Raw genomic sequence first — 23,207 nt, 5'->3', positions numbered from 1 at the left:
CTTATCTTTTTTTAAACTTCTTATTTTGAGATAACTGTAGAATCACATGTAGTCATAAGAAATGATACAAAAAGATCATTCATGGGGCACCTGGGTGGCTCAGTTGGTTAAGTGTCTGACTTCAGCTGAGGTCATGATCTCACAGTTCATGGGTTCAAGCCCCACGTTGGGCTCTGCAGTGACAGTTCAGAGTCTGGAGCCTGCTTCAGATTCTGTCTTCCTCTCTCTCTGCACCTCCCTAACTTGTTCTCCCTCTCTCTCTCAAAAATAAATAAACATTTAAAAAAAAAAGATCATTCATACCCTTCACCCAGTTCCCCAGTGGTAACATCTTACAAAACTATAGTACAATATCACAACCAAGATACTAACATTGATGCACTCAGTTACAGGATATTTCCATTGATACAAGGCTCCCTCGTGTTGCCTTTTATAGCCATACCCTCTTCCTTCCCAGGAACACCTTCTTCTCTAACACCCAACAACCACAGATTCATTCTCTAATCTATAATTTTGTCACTTAAAAAATGTTAGATTAAATGGAATCATATACTATGCAACCTTTTGAGGTTGGCTTTTTGTACTGAGAATAATTCTCTGGACACTCATCCAGGTTGGTCAGCATATCAGTAGTTGGTTCCTTTGTATTACCTAGTAGTATTCCCTAGTAAGGATGTACCACTTTGTTTAATCTCCATGCTCTGAAGGACATCAGAGTTGTTTCCACTTGGGCTATTATGGATATAGCTTCTATAAACACTGGTGCAAAGCCCTTATATTTTACAGATACATACTTAAATTTTTATGGATGAGATATCATATCTAGGATTTGCTTTAAAAAATTCCAGATTGGGTAAGACACTAAAATAAATAAGATTGACCATTAGTTTTTAAATGTATTATACTATTACCTCTACTTTTGTATATGTTTATAATTTTCCATAATATAAAGTTGACAAACAAGAAACTAGTACAAAACAATTACTTATCTGACCACTTACACACACACATACATAAACACACACATCTTCAAGTAAAATTGAAGGTATACTTTCTTATATTATGACTTTTAGTCTGTGCCAAGATCACAGGAGTTCTTTACCTAAAACAGCCCACACCTATGAGTGATCATTATTGTAACATTCATTGTACCAATTTGGGCAGATCCAACCTAGGCATCTGTTAACTTACTTTCAGAAGTTCTTTATTAGGCTACAGGGTTGAGATAATAGGTAATTCGTAATATTGGACAAAAGCAGGTAAGTAATCACCATAATCAAATGTATGAGATTCATTAGTGGCTTGTCATCAAAAGAGAGCATTCATGTCTGACATGAACAGGTCCTTATCATCAAGACAAATGCTGAGAGAACAGAAGTGTGATTACTAAAGATGAAGAGCAACAAACTATATGAGCACAATCAAGCCTTAAAATGAAGTGAAATGCATTTTATATTATGTGAGGGCTGCTTTTGTCTTTAAGCCACTCTGGAGGACAGGATATTATTATCACGTTCAGTCTGCAAGCTAATGGCTCTTTAATATAATTCTGCAAAACGCTATCTACTGTTCAGTGTCGCCAATATTCTATCAGCTCATTCTCCCCTAGTCTGCATCACACCATCCCCATTACCCCACTGAGGACACCTACTTTTTCTCCAGATGGGCTTTACAAAAATGAAGACCCACTCTCTCAAAGATCTCAAGCAAAAAAGAGCATGCAAATACCAACTCATTAACGAATCTAGGATTAAAAGCCAAGACCTCCAAAGGAGATATTCATGATGACTTTCACATGTCAGGAATGCAAAGGCAACAAGAGAGTTTCCCTGGCAAGGTCTTTACACACTGGACATGCACCGTGACAAGCAATTCTAAAGCTTAAACAAAGTTTGTTGCCAGAAGTGGGATACCTGTCCACAAATCAATCCCCATAAGACAAGTTCCAAAGGAACAACTAAATATTACAGTTGTGCCGTACTTTGGTGATACCAACCATCCCTCCCATTAAGTGAGCCCCATGCTTGGGTGTTAACAATCAGCACTTATACTACTATACTATGACAGGTAGGAAAAAGATGGTTAATAAGCTGTCTATCTGCCACTTAAGTATCCACAAATGAAAATATATTAGTCAATTTCTTTAAAAACAATCCATGTACAGATTGGTTCATTTGGCTGGTTTAGCAACTTAGGATTCTATCAATAGAAAGAAATCTGTTGGTAACATGGTATTAGGAAACTAAGAAAATACAGTTGAGTCCAAAGTCTTGTTCATAGGTCACAAGTCAGAACAGAGACACATAGAATTAAAACCCAAAATGACACAGATCACCAGGAATTGTGCTATGGTCTTGCACTGAGATTAATAACAGGGCTGCCAGTAGCAGAAAAAGGAAAAGGATAAGAATTGGGCTCAGGAACAAAACGCAAAATGGAAATTAAAAGGAACAGACAAAAAAGGCACTAAAGTGAAATACATGTGTGTTTCGGGATCTTTGTTATCTATCTTTTGCCTCTACTTTTTGCCATCTTCCTGGACTCTTGTAACCAAACATTTTCTGGGTCCTGTGGATTCTGACACTACAGTATACATTTGGAGACAGTCTGTGGTCACTAGCAGAACAATGGAATTGAAACTCGTAGCACTCAATACTTAAAGGTTAATCTAAAACGCTTTGCATAGGGGCATTTTGTGGCTCAGTCAGTTAAGTGTCTGACTCTTGGTTTTGGCTCAGGTCATGATCTCATGGTTCGTGAGATCAAGCCCCACGTCTGGCTCCAGGCTGGCAGTGTGGAGCCTGCTTAGGGGATTCTCTCTCTCTCTCTCTCTCTCTCTCTCTCTCTCTCTCCCTCCCTCTCTCTGCCCCTCCCCCACTTGTCCACACACTCTCTCTCCCTCAAAATAACCTTTAAAAAATAAAAAAAATCAGGGCGCCTGGGTGGTTCAGTCGGTTAAGCATTCTGACTTCAGCTCAGGACATGATCTCACAGTTCGTGGGTTCGAGCCTGGCATCAGGCTCTGTGTTGACAGCTCAGAGCCTGGAGCCTGCTTTGGATTCTGTATCCCCCTCTTTCTCTGCCCCTCCCCTGCTCATGCTCTGTCTGTCTCTATCTCTCAACAATAAATAAATGGTAAAAGAAAAACAAATTAAGTAAATAAATAAAATGCTTTGCATAAAATAAAACACTCTTGCCAAAAATCTTTATGATTGGATTTGCTTATATAACTCTTTATCCTTCTTCATAGCAACCACCCATGCCTGGTCTACACTACTGGAATTTCAGAGGGGGTCACTTTTGTGAGCTGAAGTGGTTTCAAGAAAGAAACATGAGAGAACAAAGAGGAAATATAAAGATAGAACAAAGGGAATAGGGAAGTCTTTAAGTCTGGAAAGAATTCTAAGAACAAAGTGCACAGAATAGCTTCTGGAAAATGGAAAGCCTTGTTCAGAAGGAGCTGAGGCTATACAGAGTGGAGTAGGAGTAGAAGATCAGCTCAAAAGTGTAGGCTAGAGCCAGGGGATGGCAGCCATAGAGCCCCAGTCAAGCATTTAGACCACATGGCATAGGCTTTTGGAAGCTACTGCAGGTTTACACATAGGCAAGATAAGTGCACCATGGTTAGGAGGATGTGACTAATGGTAGGAGCAGGGAGTGAAGGAGCAGACCTGAGGTTCAAGGGCTTACTAATTGTTCCAGGTGAGGCCACAGGACTAGATCTATGTGTGAGTGCAATGATGGGAAGGGAAAAGAAAGGATTAATTTCAGGGGCTGTGTACTTAAACCTAGTTTTGTCCCTAATTAAAACCTACAAAATGGTCCTTTGGAGTCACTGTCAAAGAACTACTTATAAGATACTAAGGATTCTTATGCTGATTGGGAGGTAAACTGTCATTATTATGATCAAACACATAAGAGAGCATAAAAATTTTAATGGCTGATAAGGTCATTTTTAAAGGAGGCTTTGATTAAGCTTAACAGAGGCTGGGAAAAAATAAGATTTTTGATATAAGTAAAAATTATTTTTAAGGAGACCATGATTGGTTGCAAGGTGATGAGTATTTTTAAATTTCTAAAATAATTAACTGCTGATTTTAGCAAGGCAGTAATAATGACTTATATGATTGACAGATCTATTTTTCTCTACTTTTACAAATCTACTTTTTATATCTACTTTTGCAGATGCATTTTCTCTACTTTTTTCAGATCACTTATTGCAAACCTATTATTAATCAAAAGTTAATTTTTTGGCAAACGTACCTATGAGTAAAACTCTGAAGCACTGTAGATGACACAAGCTAAATCATGTACTTCTTAGTGAATATGCCAACTTAGTTTCTATTCTCATTTCCTTCATACATTTTTATTGACCGCTCACTATATGATAAGTACCGTATCAGTGCTAGGTGTACCATAAAGAGAAAGAAAACAGGGTCTGCCCACATGGGAGCACACGGTATAATGACAAAGAAAGACGTTAATATGTTTTTTAAAAACTATCCAAATATATAATTTAAAATTGTGATAAGCACTATAACAGAAAATTATAGGATGTTTTGAGAGTTTATAACAGGAAGGCTAAACCAACTCTGGATCTGAGAAGGTGTTTTAAAGGAAACTGTTTCTGAACTGAAATGTGTAAGGATATAGGGAAATGAAATAGGCAAAAAGAGTAGGGGAGAGAATACGAGAAGAAAATACGAGCAGAGGGAAAGAATGACATATAATAAAATAAAAATATTCTCTAACCTGTTGGGTAATAGTGTCCCATGGCTCCTGCAGCAGCCTTGTCTTATAGCACTCGTGGATTCCTTCCCATATGTCCTTCAGAGCTAAAGGTCTTCCATCTGCAAATTGCATGGTAAAGACTGTCAGTAATCCATTTGACACAATGGTGCTTGGTGTCTATCTAAAACTACTAGAAGAATATTATATTTTTAAAAAAAATCTTTGCTAGTACACATATTACTTATGTATCAAAAGAGTGCTATAGGAATTACTATTTTCTTCCTGAGGGAAATTTAAACAGTCAAGCTTCTCTCCTTTGTAAGCATCTAGCAGTTAAATTATCTGCTCATTCATTGCCTATAGGAATTCTGAAAAATAAATAAAATCCAAATGTATTTTAGAGATGACTAATAGATACAAGCATAGGAAAAAGACCAGGTAGACAGACTTCCATATTCACAAGGGTGCACAATGAATACCTCTGAAATCTTAATACTCCCTCTAGTTCTTAAATCAAAGACCATACACATGCTTCATTCACTCTCTCATTGACTAAATATCTGTAATGTTCAAATCACACTGCGGAGTACCATGGGGAATAGAGAAAAGGAAAGCACACAGTTTCTCCTAGTAAGAAGCGTACCATTTGCTAGTGAAACTATGACAAGTATATCAAGAGTATATTGATACTAAAACACTAGGTAGAAAGCGGTCACTGCCAAGATGAAAACTGCAATTCTCAGACAGTCCAGAGGAGGGAGCCATTAACACCCAGTGTCTGTGACAGGTGGAGAAGGAATAGTTAAGGCTGGAGGGACATGAGAAGGAATCAGTATGAAGAGATTAAGACAATGTCTAGTGAACAAGAGTTCTCTCTTCCTTTCTTTAAACAGCTTTGACAATTAACCTATATTCGTAACAATCCAAATAATTTATTTTATGAAGGCCACTATGGCATAAGGTTAGTAGAGAAATAGGTGTCTAAATTGGCAAAATGAAGTAGTAAGAGAAAATTACCTAAAGACCTTGAAAGCACAAACTGCTGGCAGAAGGTGGTCTTACTACTAGAATTTAATGCTACTGTTCCACTCAGAGCTATCAAGTCCTCAGAACTTATGAGTGTGCTCCCTTCTTTAGGCAAGTGGAAAATAACACTTAAAGAAAGCTCATCAGTACGTCAAATCATTAGACCCGAAGACGTATTTGGTCATCAGGTTACAATAAAACTCAGAGAAATAATCTACTCAAACCACACCCCCAAAAGCAAAGGGTATTTCATTCAGACTTATGGAGTTTAAGTAGAGATGGCGAAGTGTAAGAGAAGATCTCTGGACTTGGGAGTCCAGGCTGAGTTTGAATTCTGCTGTTGAATTCTGTTGTTGAATTCTGAGTTCGAATTCTGCTGTTTGAATTCAGCACTCTCTATGTGACTGCAAGCTATCTGGCTTTCAACCTTACCTGTAAATGAGGATAATTGTCCTTTTCAAATTCTGTTCACGTGAACAGGTGTGCATCAGTGAACACACCTGGGACTGGGTCAGGCACACAGTCAGAGCTTAATACATAGTAGGTATCTCCTCCTAGCTCCCACTGAACGGCTCCAGTAACTTTCACACTACAAAGCTAAGGGATTCACTTAAGGGCCATTATTTCTTAGAATTTTCTCATGTTCCTACACCATGCACATTGTGTTTGATGATATAATACATTAATACCATAGGCAGGGCATTTCTCATGTTTGACCTGAAAAGTTGAACTTTTCCTCAACCTTTATTTTCAATAAATAGCAATAGAATATTTTGATACATTTTCAATAAGTATCTTCATCTTGGCATTTATCTGGCGGCAGGAGACCATTATCTTGTGATAAATAGTTTTATTCCATTGACATTTCCATGTCTGTAAAATGAACAAGATTTATTCATCCAATTAACATTTGAATGTCATGTTTAGCTACAAGTTAAAAACAAGCTGCCTTCAGTATCTGTGTTATATTGTTTTCTGAACACATTTACAGAATAGGGCCAAACTTTGCCCTTAAGATAAGCACTACACATCTTCAAAATATGTATGTGCACACGTGTGTGTGTGTGTGCGCACTGATGTTCAAAGAGGGGAATAGGATCTTAAGTACTTCAATGTTAAAAAGTAAACCAAATAATAAAATTATAAACAGATGACATGCTTTTAAAATAATTTTCAGATGTCAAAGTTAGAAGAAATCAAGTCGTAGGAGAATAAAATGTTAGAGCTGGTATAATTACTCAATTTATCAATAAGGCAACCAAGGTCTTGGGAACCATACATCAGCCAAAATTATGCAGCCAGTTCATGACTGCACTGGAGGTGGAATTGCCCTTCCTGCTGGAAGTGCCCTTCCTGCTGTTCCCTCGGCCTGTGAGGGGTGTCTCAGTGCCCTTCCTGCTGTTCCCTCAGCCTCTGAGGGTGGAGACCATGTTTATTCTTTCCCCACTATAGTCCCACAGTGCAGTTCCAAGCCCCTTCACTCACACATTGCAAATGCTTTATAAATATTTACTGAATAAATGATAAATGAAAGGACACCCTACTTAATCTTATTTCCTCTAAGAGAGAGAAAGGCTTTGCAGACCTAGAGAAGAATGCTGGGTTTAATGTCAATAACGATTTTAATTTTACTCCTTAAATTATTCCACCCAACAACCTAAGGATGGGGTAAGTGGTTCAGATATTACCACTGACAAAATCCCACATATTCTGCTGTAACCATTCATACAAAATGCAATAATCAGCAGCTAGCAGCAATGTGGAAAGACCCAGAACAAATGGTATAAAATATTTTCATCAGATTTGATGCTAGAATTGAGGGTATGTGACATAAATTTTCAGACAACACCAAATTTACAGGGAAAAAAGCTAACATATTACAACAGAGGAATTAAAAAAATGATCTGCTCAACTTAGAATAACAGATAATTACAGAGTTAAAAATAATAAGTTCAAAGCATAAAAGGATGCATGATACTCCTACATGCATGTTTGTAACAGTGCTACCTACCTGCTAGAAAGAGAACAGTGTTTTTTAAGTGAATAGATGTGATTAAATCCTCTAACGCATTTACAGACTGTTTAAAAACACACGTATTAAGACGCCTGGCTGGCTCAGTCATTTGAGCATCCAACTCTTGATTTCAGCTCAGCTCGTGATCGTGAAGGTATGAGCTGACTGGGCACATGGTAAAGGCTTAGATAAAAGAACCCACATCATATTTCATTAGCTCATTATTGTCTTATGTGTATATGGGAGGCTTGTGGGATCAAGCTCTGTGTCGGGCTGCACGCTGAGCATGCAGCCTGCTTGAGATTCTCTCTGTGTGTCTCTCTCTCTCTTTCTCCCTCTCTCTCTCCATGACTCATGCCATCTCTCTCTAAAATAAAAAAATATATTAATAATATGCTTTAAAAAAACATGAATCGGGTGCCTGGGCGGCTCAGTCAGTTGAGCATAGGACTTTGGCTCAGGTCATGATCTCATGGCTCGTGAGTTCAAGGCCCATGTCGGGCTCTGTGCTGACAGCTCAGAGCCTGGAGCCTGTTTCAGATTTTGTATCTCCCTCTCTCTCTGCCACTCCCTTGATCACGCTCTGACTCTCTCTCTCTCAAAATAAATAAATATTTAAAAAAAGGGATTGATGATGCTTAAATGAGTGCTTATACTAGCTACTCTGACAAGAGTGCCAATCTCTCCAGCTTCTGCTGACCATTTCCACTGCAGATGATTTGGGAAATATAGCTTTGCCTCCCACATACACATATGACAATAATAACTTAATGAATTATGATGTGGGTTCTTTTCCCTAACCCTTTATCATCAATGTGCCCAGTCACAGCTCTTACCCTCATGATCAAAGACATACAGAAGTTAGTTTTATGATCTTTTATGCAAAAACAAAAATTTTTGACCTAATCATAAAATATATTCAAAATATTATTGTGACTCTATTTCAAAACCAAATGGAAACTTCAGAAATTCCAGTGAAACCATTAAACTGAGATCATCAAATAGATTTAAAAAATCATGTCATAGAAGTAGAGCTTAAATGTTACAGTTCTTTAAAGAACTTTGTGATTTTTTTTTAAATTTTAGACAGAGCATGCACAACCTGGGGAGGGAGGGGGACAGAGAGAGAGAGAGAGAGAGAGAGAATCCCAAGCAAGCTCCATGCTCAGTGCAGAGCCCAACGTGGGGCTTGATCCCATGACCCTGAGATCATGACCTGAGCTGAAATCAAGGGTCAGACATTCAAATGACTGAGCCACCCAGGTACCCCTGGACTTTGTGATTTTGAATCTATCTATTTATGAAAACCAAAGACCTGGGGCGCCTGGGTGGCTCAGTCGGTTAAGCATTGGACTTCAGCTCAGGTCACGATCTCGCGGTCCATGAGTTCGAGCCCCACGTCGGGCTCTGGGCTGATGGCTCAGAGGCTGGAGCCTGCTTCCGGTTCTGTGTCCCCCTCTCTCTCTGCCCCTCCCCCGTTCATGCTCTGTCTCTCTCTGTCTCAAAAATAAATAAACGTTAAAAAAAAATTAAAAAAAAAAAAAAAAGAAAACCAAAGACCTGAAACTTTAACTTAACATAAAATCGTGGGCATAAGTAAATATTTAGTTAAGCTCATGAAACACATTATAATGTGCCTTCATGTTCAGTTGAAGGTATCTTCAATCAGAAACTTTAAATCATGCTAAGAGGGTCTATTTTTTCTGTCTGGCCTCAGTCAGATATGACATAAGCATACTCAATCAACAACTCCCTAGTTTTAGACCTAAGATATTCGATAGCACCAATTTTAACATGCTTAGAAATCTCATTAATCACACTGAGGCTGAGAAGCTCAGTAAAATCCCTTGCATACTTGAAAAATTGAAGTAGAAGCTGAAATAATTTCAGCGGCAACCTACAAAGTAAGCATGGTAAATTAAGGTCATTTATTTAACAAGTGTTTATAGAGTGCCTACTGTGTGCCTCTATCTCCTGGAATGACAATACACATCTGAGCTAAAGGAATATTCTGTCAGCAACCTAGAATGTCAATGACAAAAGAAGAAGAGACATTGGATGAAAAATAGAATAATTAAAAAGTACAATCTTTAGCAACTGCCAGTAGCATTTAATTTAACAATTTTCATATAAAATCTCTCAATTGAATAATAACCTACATGTCAAGTAATCTATATATTACTCAAAATGTGCGGCTCTCTAAATTAAATTTCTCAGGGCTATTAGTTTTCATGAATCAAATAACAGCATGAGATATTTCACAGGCACCACCTAACTCTAGCACAAGCACGCAGAAGTCACCTTTATCCTATTGTGCATGGTTTCACTAAAATTTCATAACTCCTAAAATGAAGATTACAGAGAGTATACATTATTTACAGTAAGTTGAATAATAATGTTCTGAACGTGGTCACTAGAAATAAAAAGGAAAGGGTGTATTATTCACAAAGAAATCTGTCATTATTCAATATACTGTCTTCAAGAGAGCTTTGAAGGATATAAAATTCATGTCATACTCCACAGTAAGGCAGAGATGATGCTCCACCAAAGGGGAAAATTCATTTTTGCTTCAGTGAGAAAATTATATTGTGATATGAAATGAGTGTTAATTGTTCATGTACATTCATACCAGAAACTATGCTGCCTAATTCTGTAATTTTGATTTATTCCTATGTACATTTCTATCATTTTGTGTCTTTATTAATCTCAGGAAACCTAAAAAAAAATTCCAAAAATACAGATTATGGAAACTTCTCTTTACTTACATATGACATCAGTTAACCTACATGTTTCCTAAATTTTGGTTACTGCATCATGCAGTAAAAAATGAGCTAAAGAGTTTGAGTCTCAACCCCATAATTTTCTATGTACCTTTGAATAAATCATTTAACCCCTCCGAGCACTCAGTTTTTATGCATGTGCACAAGGAAAGTACCAGCTCCTATTTTACAATGTTATTGTGAGGATCAAGATACACAACACACCTAGCATTATTTTTTTAATGCTTTTATTTATTTATTTATTTATTTATTTATTTATTTATTTATAGCCCAATGCAGGGCTCAATCTCACTAACCACCATGAGATCATGACCTGAGCGGAAATCAAGAGTCAATCTCACTAACCACCATGAGATCATGACCTGAGCGGAAATCAAGAGTCAGAAGCTTAACCGACTAAGCCACCCAGGTGCCCCAACACAGCTAGCATTATTGAAAGGTACTACATGCCAAGCCCCATTTCATGTATCAGCTTACAAACCTCAAAACTCTATGAAGTAGGTATTACTACTATGATTATTATTATCTCAAAAAAACTTTTTTTTTGGATGACAGAAAAAAAAAGTTAGATAACTGCAGTTCGTTAGTAGCAGAGCTAGGAATCAGAACCAATGCTTTCTGGCTCCAGACCCTGCACTTTTACCGCTACACTCTGTCGGTACCCAGGAACTCTGTGCAAACCATAAAGCAATGCACACATATTGGTTATGCTGTTGTAGTTGTCACTAGTGGTCTCCACTAACACTGCCTAACCTAGGAGTATCTAGAATTTTGCCTTTCCTGGGTTTCTTACTAGGCTGTCCTGCTCTTTCACTCATCACTGCATGGACAAATCCCAAGTCCAGCCAAGATCTCTCTTAATCACTCCAGCTCAAGATAATCTCTGCTCTCTGAGCCCTGGTAGCAGTTTCCCCCCCAGCTTTACTGAGATATAATGGACATATAAAATTGTGTAACTTTAAGGTATACAACATGACTTAATATATGTATATATTAGGAAATGTTTACCACAAAAGGTTAGTTATCACATCCATCACCTCGCATAGTTAACCATTTGTATGTGTGTGGTTAGAACATTTAGAATGTACTCTCTTAGTTAACTTCCAGGTGACAATAAAATATTGTTAATGATAGACACCATGCTGTATATTAGATCCCTAGAACTACTTATCTTATAAATGAAAATCTGTACCCTTGAGCCAACATTTCCTCATTTCCCCTACTGCCCAGCCCCTGGCAACCACCGATCTACTCTTCGTGGTGGTAATTTTTACCTCTGTTATGGCTATTAACATATTGTCCTTGTTAGTGAATTTCAGACCTGTCTTGTTTCCCTCACTAGACCATATGCTCCTTGAGGGCATCATCCATCTCTGATTTCCTTTATTCATCTCTGTATTCCACAGACACCTTCATGCCTTGTGCACAAATATTTTTGAATGGTTGGATAGATGAACATTCAACATTATTTCTACAGCAATTAGCACAATTACTACTAAGAATAAAGACTGAACAATCATGATAAAAAAATCACAATTTATATTAAAAAAAAACATGCTTGGGGGCACCTGGCCGGCTCAGTTAGTTCAGCGTCCAACTCATGATTTCCACTCAGGTCATGATCTCATGGTCATGAAATTGAGCCTTGCATGGGCTCTGCACTGAGTATGGGGCCTGTTTGGGATTCTCTCTTTCTCTCTCTGCCCCTCCCCCATGTGCCTCTCTCTTTCACTCTCAAATAAATAAATAAATAAATAAATAAATAAATAAATTTTAAAAACATGATTATATAAATCTATAGTATTAAGTAGATGCAGATAGGGTGAATATTTTATTTTTCAGTATCCAAACATACTTCCAACTTGGGAGAGAAATTCCAAAATAAGTAGAAGGCAGAGCCCCACTTCTCACCACTAAAGCCAAAGGAAGGCACACATTCCTGTCATTCTAATGCATTCAGATAACTCTAAGTTCTACCTTTCCAAGAAATCCTTTTTTGTTTATCATGGTCAGCTCCAATTATTTGCAACCAAGTATACCTAACAAATATAGCCCAGACAAATGGTTTAAAAGACTTGCTTAATCATTATGTATTTTTAAAATTACCAGTGCAAATTTTTTAAATGTTATATATTTGTCTAGTAATTTGAGTAGAAAACAAATATATCTTTCAATTACATGAGAAAGTGTATGTATGTTGCAATCTATTTTTATGAGAAATATGGCCAACAGGACAAAAAGGAGTAATTCTTTCATGTTTGTTTGTTTATTTATTTATTTATTTTTATGTAGTTTTTTAATGTTTACTTTTGACAGAGAGAGAGAGAGATACACACACAGGGTGAGCAAGGGAGGGGCGGAGAGAGAGGGAGACACAGAATCTGAAGCAGGCTCCAGGCTTCGAGCTGTCAGCTCAGAGCCTGACATGGCGCTCGAACCCACGAACCACAAGATCATGACCTGAGCTGAAGTTGGATGCTCAACCAAAGGAGCCACTGAGGCACCCTAATGTTGATTTATTTTTGAGAGAGAGAGAGAGACAGACAGACAGACAGACAGAATCCGAAACAGGCTCCAGGCTCTAAGCTGTCAGCACAGAGCTTGACACAGGGCTCGAACTCATTAACTGTTAAATGGTGCCCTGAGCTGAAGTAGGACACTTATTGAGGTAGGACACTATTGAGCCACTCAGAAGCCTCCAAACGTACTGATTTTGAGTCACCATAAACAGTCCACATATTGTGTTAAAAACTAGTAATAATGCAAGTGATGCTATAATCTCTCATTTAAATTAAGTTAAATACTTACCTAGTGGAAGTACATACAAAACCTTCTTGAGGAATCTCTTAATCAGAAAATGTCCCAAGGGAAGCAACGTTGGGTCCACAACATACCCAAGATACCGATTTTGAATTGATACCTACCTATTCATCAGCACTCCAAGGACCAAATCACCAGATTAATATCTATGAGGTTAGGTCTACTAGTTCTGAAACAGAAGGCACTCTACCCAAAGGGTTCTGAGGCTTTGATTCCAACCTCATGGTCCGGCATCCCAGTACTCAGCATTTTGGACTCCTGGCTCTCTTCAAAACTCGGTACCTCCAGCACTTGGACCTACTATGCTGTATAGAAGTACCTTGAGCATCCATCTAACTTGATCCTCTCCCTACAGAAAAGGCAGTCTCCACCTTCTTAGCATAGCACCTAATATATGGATTTAAAGAACTCTGCTTTGATGACTTTAAAGAAGGAGGAAAGCAATAACCTAGCTTCAAATTGAACAGTGGTATTTTTTCACCAGATTTAGAAAATAGGCAAATGAGTTTTTGTGCTGTGCATACAGTATGCACTCATGTATGTTTTTAAAGGCTGTTTCACATAGGACCCATTTGCCAAGAGTAAGCAAAGAAATGTTTCTTCTTTATGGAGCACAACACAAGCATCCACCTGTCTAGGAAAGCTAAAACATAGTCTCTCACAGGTAAGAAAATAAACTTACCTTTTCATGTCTTCTTTTCATCTCTGGATCCACTTAAAATCTGTTGCTTTTTGTGAATGTGGTGTTTGGTACTAACACAAGTTAGAATGAACCTTTTGGCTAATTAGCTCTCCCTGTAGTTTTGTTTCACATTTCTCTCACATTTTTTTCTTTAATACATTCTTAAACCAGGGCTTGATTTTTCAATGGGATTCTATTCCCATCATATGTCCTAAGCCAGCATCTTAACTCCTCATATTGTTTCAAGCATTTACATGGTTCAACAAATAATTCTTGTTAAACATCCTCTATTGTTTGGATTTTTCAATTTGAATATCTTTGTATGAGTTAAATAGTTTTTCATTATTTCTTAATAACTTTCACTGTTTGCTCTTTAAATTTCATTTCAATCCCTAGAATCTCTTTTCAACTTACTAAAATTCATGTTCCATTCCATTATCATGGCTGTGGCTAGATTTACTAACTTATATAAATACATGAACTTCCTTAAAGATTCTCTGCAATCAAATAAGACTCTAAATTATCTGTCAAATCATTTTCTAGTTTCTGCTTATTGTAAATAATTAACTAGAATCATTTTTGCCTCGATCTTTAAATACCTCTCTAATCCAACTTTTCTTTACTGTTCAACAAGCTGCCTTAGCTCTCACTGTGCTGGCAACCCCTTCCAACCCATTATCTCTGTCATAATTTGACCTCAACATATCTTTAAAAACATTTCTTCCACAGCTCATCCTAAGGAAACCTGTACTTCAAACTGGTCTCTCACTGTTCCCCAAATATGCCATCCTCTCTCCATCTCTATAGCTTGGCACTCACCCTCCTCATCTTCTCCAATGTTTTTCCCAGCCTCTTCAGAAAAACCAACCTGTTACCTTCCCTTCCAAGCTGTTGGACGGAGCTGTGGATATTTTACTTTTATTCCCCAACGTCCTCCAACTCCATCTTTCTGTTTTCCTGCTATTCTCTTCTATGGAATGCATAGAAGGCTATTCTCTTCTGTGGAATGCATTCCAAAGATGACTTCTTGTTCCAGACCATGAACAAGCCTCTTACTCTTCTTCTTTGATGATTTACACACTGCTCTAAGTCCAAACTTTCCATTATTCTCCCTTTATTCTGGCCTTTATCATGGTTTGGTTCATACTGCCTTTGAGAGTGAATCATTCTTTGGCTATTCCTTTCTCCCTGTTTCTCAATAAGCATCCTTTAGGCGTATAACAAGTAGACAAATCTTCCACATGAAATATCTGGGTTACATTTTTAATTCTATACACTTACTCCCTGGGCCAATAATAGAATGGATCTCCAGAAAGAACAGACATTCAGTTGCTGAATGGAAGAAATGTTTCCTTCCCTATTCAAAAGCAGCCCTACTGACTAATTAAAGAAATATGTCAAAACAGTTCCCAAGAAGAACCCATATGTCAGCCAAAGAATTAAATATTTTGAAAATGAGAAGAACCACTTGGTCTATTTTTCAATAGAGATTGAGAACAAAGGAAAAGAAGAAAGACAGAGCAGGAATAAATCAGATTTCAAGCTGAAATAAATATAGAAATCTCTAGTTGTAATGAAAAGAAAAACTATGTAAGCTTAGGACTCTGGTGAAGCCCTAAGACATTATGTACATGCCTAAGGTTTTCACTACATTTCTAACACTTGCCATAAGCTTTTGACCAAAACCAAGCCCTCCAAAAGGAAAAATGGGACACAAAAAGGTCCTGAAATGATGGGCAATACACAAAGCCTTCTGCATGATACAAATACTTCTCTACCACAACGTGCTTCAAAAATAGTGGTGGCGGGGGGAGGGGAGCGCCTGGGTGGCTCAGTCGGTTAAGCATCTGACATCATGGCTCAGGTCATGATCTCATGGTTTGTGAGTTTGAGCCCCACGTCGGGCTCTGTGCTGACAGCTGGGAGCCTGGAGCGTGTTTCAGATTCTGTGTCTCCTTCTCTCTCTGCCCCTCCCCAACGTGTGCTCTGTCTCTCTATGTCTCTCAAAAAATAAATAAACATTAAAAAAAATAGTGGTTGGGGGGGCTGTTAGTGAGCACTTGAAAATGTCAGTGTTTTTCTAAGAATGGACTTCATAAACTGCCAAGCACTATTTGAATGTAGAGTATTTATTATTACTACACAGAAGGGCAGTTACCTCTCACCCACTGGTGGGTAACAAATGTATTAAGTGTGTTCCACTGCCCCCTCCAAACTTAAAATTGGAAAAGGAGTTAGAAAAAGAAGAATACTGGGAAGGACTTAGTTCTTCTCTTAAACCCATGTTACCCCTTAGGGAATTGGGATCCTAAATGCCCAAGTAGTAGGAATGAGAGGTGCTCACTCAGCAGCAGAATGTGTCATAATTTGGCTGTCTGCCTTCAAGGAGCAAATAAAAAATATGTGTTTAAAGAAGCAGGGCAGCTGCCCAGCGAGTTTGGATGCCCACCCCTTGAGTACTCAGGACTCTTTTTTCCTTAGTCAACCACTCATGCAGTCTCTGAGACGCATCAGACTAAAGAGTAATGATATGTAGTTGTTTTGGGTCCTGAAGTTCCTGGAGACAACAGCATCACTCTCTTCTTTATAACCCTCCAGAGCAGTTCAAATAAGACCCCATCACAAGGTTTCCATCTTTGGGTTGTATGCAGAAATGGTTAGAAATTCTTCATCATTGGTTCATTCAATAATACTTACTGATACTGTATCACAGTTGATACTGTGGGTATCAAAATGAGTAAGAGAAATAACAAATGTCATATATGTATTACACACATGCACACACACACACACACACACACACACACACCACTGCTATGAATAAAGCTTATCACTTTGTAGGTTGTAGATACTCACTATCAATTTCCTTCCTCCCTCTTTTACCTTACAGCTCCACCTTCTAACTTATTATTTTACAGGGGACAAGCAAACAAATAGTTCTATTACAGTGAAACCTGTGATATTATATATGATATGATGTGAAATGATATGACAATAAGTGACCAGAGCAAGTGCCATGTTAGCTGAGTCCTAGGCAATAGTTGGCATGGTGGTCATTGGCCAGTACAGAGGAATAAGAAGTATTCCCATTCACAATTCAATGTGTCTGCATTTCAAGAAACACAATAAATATTTCTTCTGGAATCTAAACCATAAAAGAAAAGGTCCTATCAATTTAAATGGGAACTATTACTACTAACTGCTTTACCTAAAAAACAAAACAAAACAAAACAAAAACCAAAAAGAAATATCAGAAGAAAATTCAGATCAGAGCAGAGAAACTAATTTTTACTAACAATCAAATGGAAAAGAAATTCTAAATATCTGTGAAAAACAAGGCTAAGTGAACTATTTCTGAAGCAACAAAAAGACCCCTGAGCAAGAAATTTTATAATCATCCTCTTTCTAGGTCGGAACTCTCTCAGAATGAGACAAAGAAAAATCTGGACCTGGAATATGAGGAATACGTTAGGAATCCATTCACCACACTAACAGACATTTGTTTAACAAACAGATGGAGGGCCAGAGTAATCAGATGTAACAGGAAATGGGAATGGAATAAGGGGAATACATGAAAAATTATGACTCTAGAATAAAGGGTGAAACATTTTTAGAATGTCCATTAGGTTACGTTAGCAGAAAAGAGAAAAGAAATTCCTAGAATATGATAAAGGAAAGAACCATTTTTCATGTTTCTCTACAGGAAAAAACCCAGTATGCTTTGAAAAACTAAATTTGATATTTTAATGTACCTGAATAAACACTAAATAAATTCTGGAATTTAAAAATTCCTAGGGCTCATTCCACACAACACAGAACAGGGAGGAAGGAACAAGGAATCCTGCTGTATGAAACAAATGACTTGTTTTGGCTTTCTTTCATTAAGCATAAATAAAGGGTGTCTTAAAAGTATATAGGTAGGATCCAAGAGAGTTAGTGGGGTTTTTGTTTGTTTGTTTGTTCGTTTTTGAAGAAAAAGCAAACCATCATAAAGAAAAGATCTTGGGAAGTACACAAATTTCATTAAAATATAATCGCACTTGCAGGAACAATTACTGTGCTGTACTGTAAGGGGAGCTGTTGGCACATAAGAGCAAAGTGCACATATGAGCTCATCCACCGGCCTCGGCAAGACCCACTTCCAGCTAGAAGCAGTCATGTTTCAACACCTCCGATTCCCTAATGCTGACAAGCTAAACAACTTGTTTTGTCTCTGGGAGCTCTTCTCTGGTGATTAACTGCTTATGGTGAATACTAATTATATGAAAGTACAGTATTGAAGAAGTGGTGTCCTATTTCCTCTACCTGCAGCCTTGATATGTCTTTGAATCTAGAAAAGTACTGGGTAGAGACACTGCAAACCAAAAACAAGAAAAATATTTCCCTCCCCCGTGGTAAATGAATGTATCCCCTTCTACTTTTTAGTATAACAGAGTTCACTGACAAGAACCCTCCTTTAATGTTTGGACTCCAAACCAAATAGAATTACAACATAATAAAGTGGATGTTTTCAAGGCCTTTAATAATCATATGGATAAACCTGCAGCAAGAGTTCACAAATTAGTAACTATCAGTGTCCTCAATTCCCCATGTCCCATGTTGAAAATTTACCCCAAATTGTCAGTTCTTAGGAAGTGCACCTCAGATTAAAATCTTCTCACCAGGGAGTCTATGAGAATTTGTTCTTGTGTTTTAAATCCTAAGTGCTTGTTAAACCGCCAACACTGCAAAATTAGAGACCATTAAACAATATAAGGCAGCAAGTGATTAAATCTACCAAATACACATTCAAAGCAGCTTAAGCTACTTTTTAATTAAAAATAAAATATCACTGGCTAAATTCAGATGTCTTAGCTATCCAGAAAAAGTTAGAAGGCTGTTCAAAATGCAAAATGCTGCAGATAGGCCATATAGAAAAGGAGAAATAGGGGAAAGGGTAGGCTGGGGAGGCAGAGCCTTGCAATGCAGATCCGGTTTAGGCAGAGGACAAGAAGGGGGAGTCCTCATGGCACTATGGGGGGAGGACTTCATGCGGCTGCTGATTAAATAAGCTTTATCAGCCAAGTCCTCAGAGAAGACAGGGTGTTTCACCTTCTTTGGCAAGGAGAACGAGTTGAGTAACAGCATCTCAGAAAACTTAGGCACTGGAGATGTATAGATGGTCTAAGGAAATGTTAGTGCTATTTTTAAACATAGCTTGAACTAACTGATAAACAGTTCCTGAAATAATTATTAGCAATTGGGAAAGGAGGCGTGGGGGCTTTTGAGTTAATGGAATCGCTTACATTGAAAGAAATTTTTACTGTAAAGTTAGAAGTATATAAACATTGTAGCTTTAAGTTGTTCCTACTTGTTTAAAGAAAAGAAAAAGGGCCAGGGGGGCTTAGTCAACGTTGGGCAAGAGGCCAAGAATCTGAAGATCAGACTTAAGGCTGGGATGATATCATTCACTCTGAAGTCTTGATACTCTTTCTAAAGCATGAGAAAATTTACTGGTAAAACCTTACCTCACCCACACTTTTCTTATTTTTAACTCTATTTTTTTTTTCCTCTCAGGAATAATTTTCTAAATCTGCTTTCTGCCTTACATGTAAATGTTATGAATTTACATTTAGCTTCCGACATGGTCTTACCTAAAAAGCTTGCCCTAAAGTAAAGCACAGGCACTTGGTAGCTACAGGAGTATAAAACATGATATTCATATTTAATCACTTGGCTTCCCGTTGTGGTCTCAGTCACTTCAGAATCATCCAGGGGTAGTTCTAAAGCCTCCTGAAAAAGAGAGAGAGAGAGAGAGAGAGAGAGAGAGAGAGAGAGAGAGAAAATGTGTTTGTCATTTAAAGAAAAAAAAAGTACATTAACACAGAAAGGGAAAAGAGGAGGTTTTCTTCTGGCAAAATAACAGTTAAACAAATATAGGACTATGAGGTAAGGAAAAGGGAGTTTCCAACATTAATGTTTAACATTTGAGTCGTGGGTAAATAGTAAAACCAGAAAACATTAGCATTAAGTAATTCCAGATTGTTTTTGAGAGACAAAGCAGCTCTGGGTAAAGAAACAAGAAGGGGGGAAAAAAGGCAAAAAGATCTATTGCGACAGCAACTCTGAAAAATCTTTACTGTACAATTTTAGCAACAAGATGATGGCTATACAAGCTACCTTCTTCCCTACCTGTGAAAGCTAAAAACATTCTAACAATTGAACAAGAGGCTGTGAAATGTCCCTAAAGATTCTATTGTACTTGCCAAAAAATGATTCATTGTGTGCTGAACAATTCCCAGTTCCATTTTGAATAAGAAAGTTATTTTGCAAGAGGTTGAGTTTGTTAGGTACATTTCAAAACCTGAGATGAGTCTGTTTTCTTTATTATTGTGCTATCGGTGGTATATTTCTACAATAAATCTTGATATTTATAACAGAATAGATGGCAAATATTAATGTCAACTTAAATACAGTTTTTGTAAGCATAGATGGCTCTAGCCAGCTCACTTCTCACTAATCATTCCTTACTGGTGGATTTTTTATTATTTGTGAGTGTTTCTGAGGAATTTATCTTAATGTTTGGAAGCAATTAATTGGACATGTTGAGTCAGAATCTGGTTCCATCCACACTCACTTATTTATTTGGACTGAAGAATTTCCTTTGAAATTAAATTAGTAAAAGGAAAGAAGCAGGTTGGTTTGGCTCATTTCTACCTCTCATTAAAACAGTAACAACAATGAACAATTGGAAAGAGTTACAGGAAAGATTTCAAACTTTATCAATAAGAAATAAGGTTTCCTGTGGAGATAAGTAAAGCCACAGACTGCTCTCCAGATCCGTATCTGCTTTACTAATTCCCCACTCACAGTCAATGCATTGGGGGAGATATTACACTGGATAAATCACAACCTAAGATACGTACAAAATAGTTTTCACTATACTCCAGTAAACACTATCAATTAAACACAATGAATTAAATAACCAGAGACAAATCACTGAAATATATATTCCAGATACAGAAAGTTAATCCAGTAGCAAGAAAGAGGTTTTTCTGTTTGTTTATTTGAACTGTCATTAGGCAATGTTACCTGTACCTCCTTTTAAAGCAATTCTTCAAACCAAATTCTTTCTTTTGGTCAAAGATTAGGTTGGTCAGCATTTATTTATAATTTCTTTTCTTTTTTAACATTATAAAGCATCATGTCTTTGTGACAAAAAACATAATTGCAAACACTGCACAAGTACATAAAAAGAAGGGAAATCTCCGTTACCCTAGCACTTCTATACCCCAGGTATGTAATAATTTTTAGCAGATTAGTGTATACTTTTAGAATTTTTTCGCCTACAAACACATTCACACACATACACCCACTCACCCACCCCTGATTTAATCACAACACATACACATATTCATTGATTAAATCATGGGCATCCTAGCATGTCCGCCATGTCAGTACTATAGATTTTGCTCTTTCTTTTGATGGCTTCACTGTATTCCAATACATGACTGTGCCATAGTTTGTTCAGTCATTTGTTTTAGTATGTCCATATTGCTAGATATTTTAGGCTGATTATAATTTTCTGCTACTACAACTAATAATTCAATACATATCTTAGCACATATATCCTTTTATACCTCTTTTTTCTGTGGTACAGATTCCGAAAGGGGGCATTATTTTAAGAAAGGGTATGTGCATTTTAAATTTCAATACATACTGCTAATCTATCCCCAGAAAAAAAGGCTGTATCAATTTATATTCCCAGCAAGAATGTAGGAGAATGTCTTTTCCATATCCCATAAGTACTTGAACATTATTTGTTATTAATTTTGCCTATGTGATGAATTTTTATTTTTTTTATTTTGTGAGAGAGAGAGAACAAGTGAAAGCAAGCAGAGAGAATCTAAAGCAGGCTCTCCACACTCAGTGCAGAGCCTGACGTGGGGCTCGATCTCACAAACCATGAGATCATGACCTGAGCCGAAATCAAGAGTCAGACATTCCACTGACTTAGCCACCCAGGGGCCCCGATGAATTTTTAAACATCATTTTTTGGTTGTAAATTCTAGATTCTTGATTACTAGTGAAAGTGAACATCTATTCATATGGTTATTGGCCATTTGCATTCTTCTTTGATTGCCCTGCTCTTATCCTTTTGCCTATTTTTCTGATATCTGGTTTGCATCTTTCTTATAAAATTATACTCTTTGTATATTAGAAATAACATTATTGGATATAGATATATCTCTCTGCATCATAGAAAAAACAAAGGTGTGCAAGGATATGTGCGATATGTAGAAGTACGTATATAAATATGTACATATAACATTTCATTCAGCTTTCTTTTTAACCATGTTTCTTATATATTTTATCCTGAAGATTTTTTTTTTACTTTTATGTAGTAGAATCTGTACATTTTCTCTTTGCAGCTTCTGAGTTATCTGTCTTCATTAAAAGGCCTCCTACTTAGGCAAACCATAAGAGCCTCTTAAATACAGAGAACAAATTGAGGGTTGATAAGGGTGGGGAGGGAGGTGGGTTAAACAGGTGATGGGCATTAAGGAGGGCACTCTTTAGGATGAGCACTGGGTATCATATGTAAGAGATGAATCACTGGGTTCTACTCCTAAAACCAAGGCTACACTGTATGTTAACTAACTTGACAATTAAAAAAGAAAGACCTCCTACTTCACCCCCACCTCACTCTCAAAAATTATAAAAATGTTAAATTTTATTCTGCATACAAATACATGTTTTTAAATTTCATTTAGATCATTAATCCATCTGAATTGTGTTTTCGTGTATGGTGTGAGGTAAGGATTTTTTCCAGATGATTTCTAATAGTGCGTTCTTTCCCCCATTGTTTTTTGTTTTTAATTGTTTTTTTCAACGTTTTTTATTTATTTTTGGGACAGAGCGAGACAGAGCATGAACGGGGGAGGGGCAGAGAGAGAGGGAGACACAGAATCGGAAACAGGCTCCAGGCTCTGAGCCATCAGCCCAGAGCCTGACGCGGGGCTCGAACTCACGGACTGCGAGATCGTGACCTGGCTGAAGTTGGACGCTTAACCGACTGCGCCACCCAGGCGCCCCTCCCCCATTGTTTTTTAATGCTACCTTTACTATAAATTAAATGTGTGTGTGTGTGTGTGTGTGTGTGTATTCCCTATTC

At 37.5% G+C, this 23,207-nt stretch overlaps 1 protein-coding gene across 4 annotated transcripts in view; it reads right to left on the bottom strand.

The window, feature by feature from the left end:
* The window catches only part of ATG10 (autophagy related 10), a 260,178-nt gene that overhangs the window by 80,660 nt on the left and 156,311 nt on the right, over nt 1–23,207 (bottom strand). For all 4 annotated transcript variants that reach the window (XM_043593209.1, XM_043593201.1, XM_043593216.1 and 1 more), the window contains 2 exons: nt 19,687–19,825; nt 4,753–4,850 (listed from right to left, as the gene is read on the bottom strand). In XM_043593209.1, the coding sequence (XP_043449144.1) occupies nt 4,753–4,850; nt 19,687–19,825 (237 nt within the window). The remainder of the gene's footprint in view (nt 1–4,752; nt 4,851–19,686; nt 19,826–23,207) is intronic.

The sequence above is a fragment of the Prionailurus bengalensis genome, chromosome A1 (genome assembly GCF_016509475.1).
Source record: "Prionailurus bengalensis isolate Pbe53 chromosome A1, Fcat_Pben_1.1_paternal_pri, whole genome shotgun sequence".
NCBI classification, from domain to species: domain Eukaryota; kingdom Metazoa; phylum Chordata; class Mammalia; order Carnivora; family Felidae; genus Prionailurus; species Prionailurus bengalensis.
The sequence above is the reverse complement of the archived record's forward strand: the minus strand, read 5'-3'. Positions and strand labels throughout refer to the sequence as shown.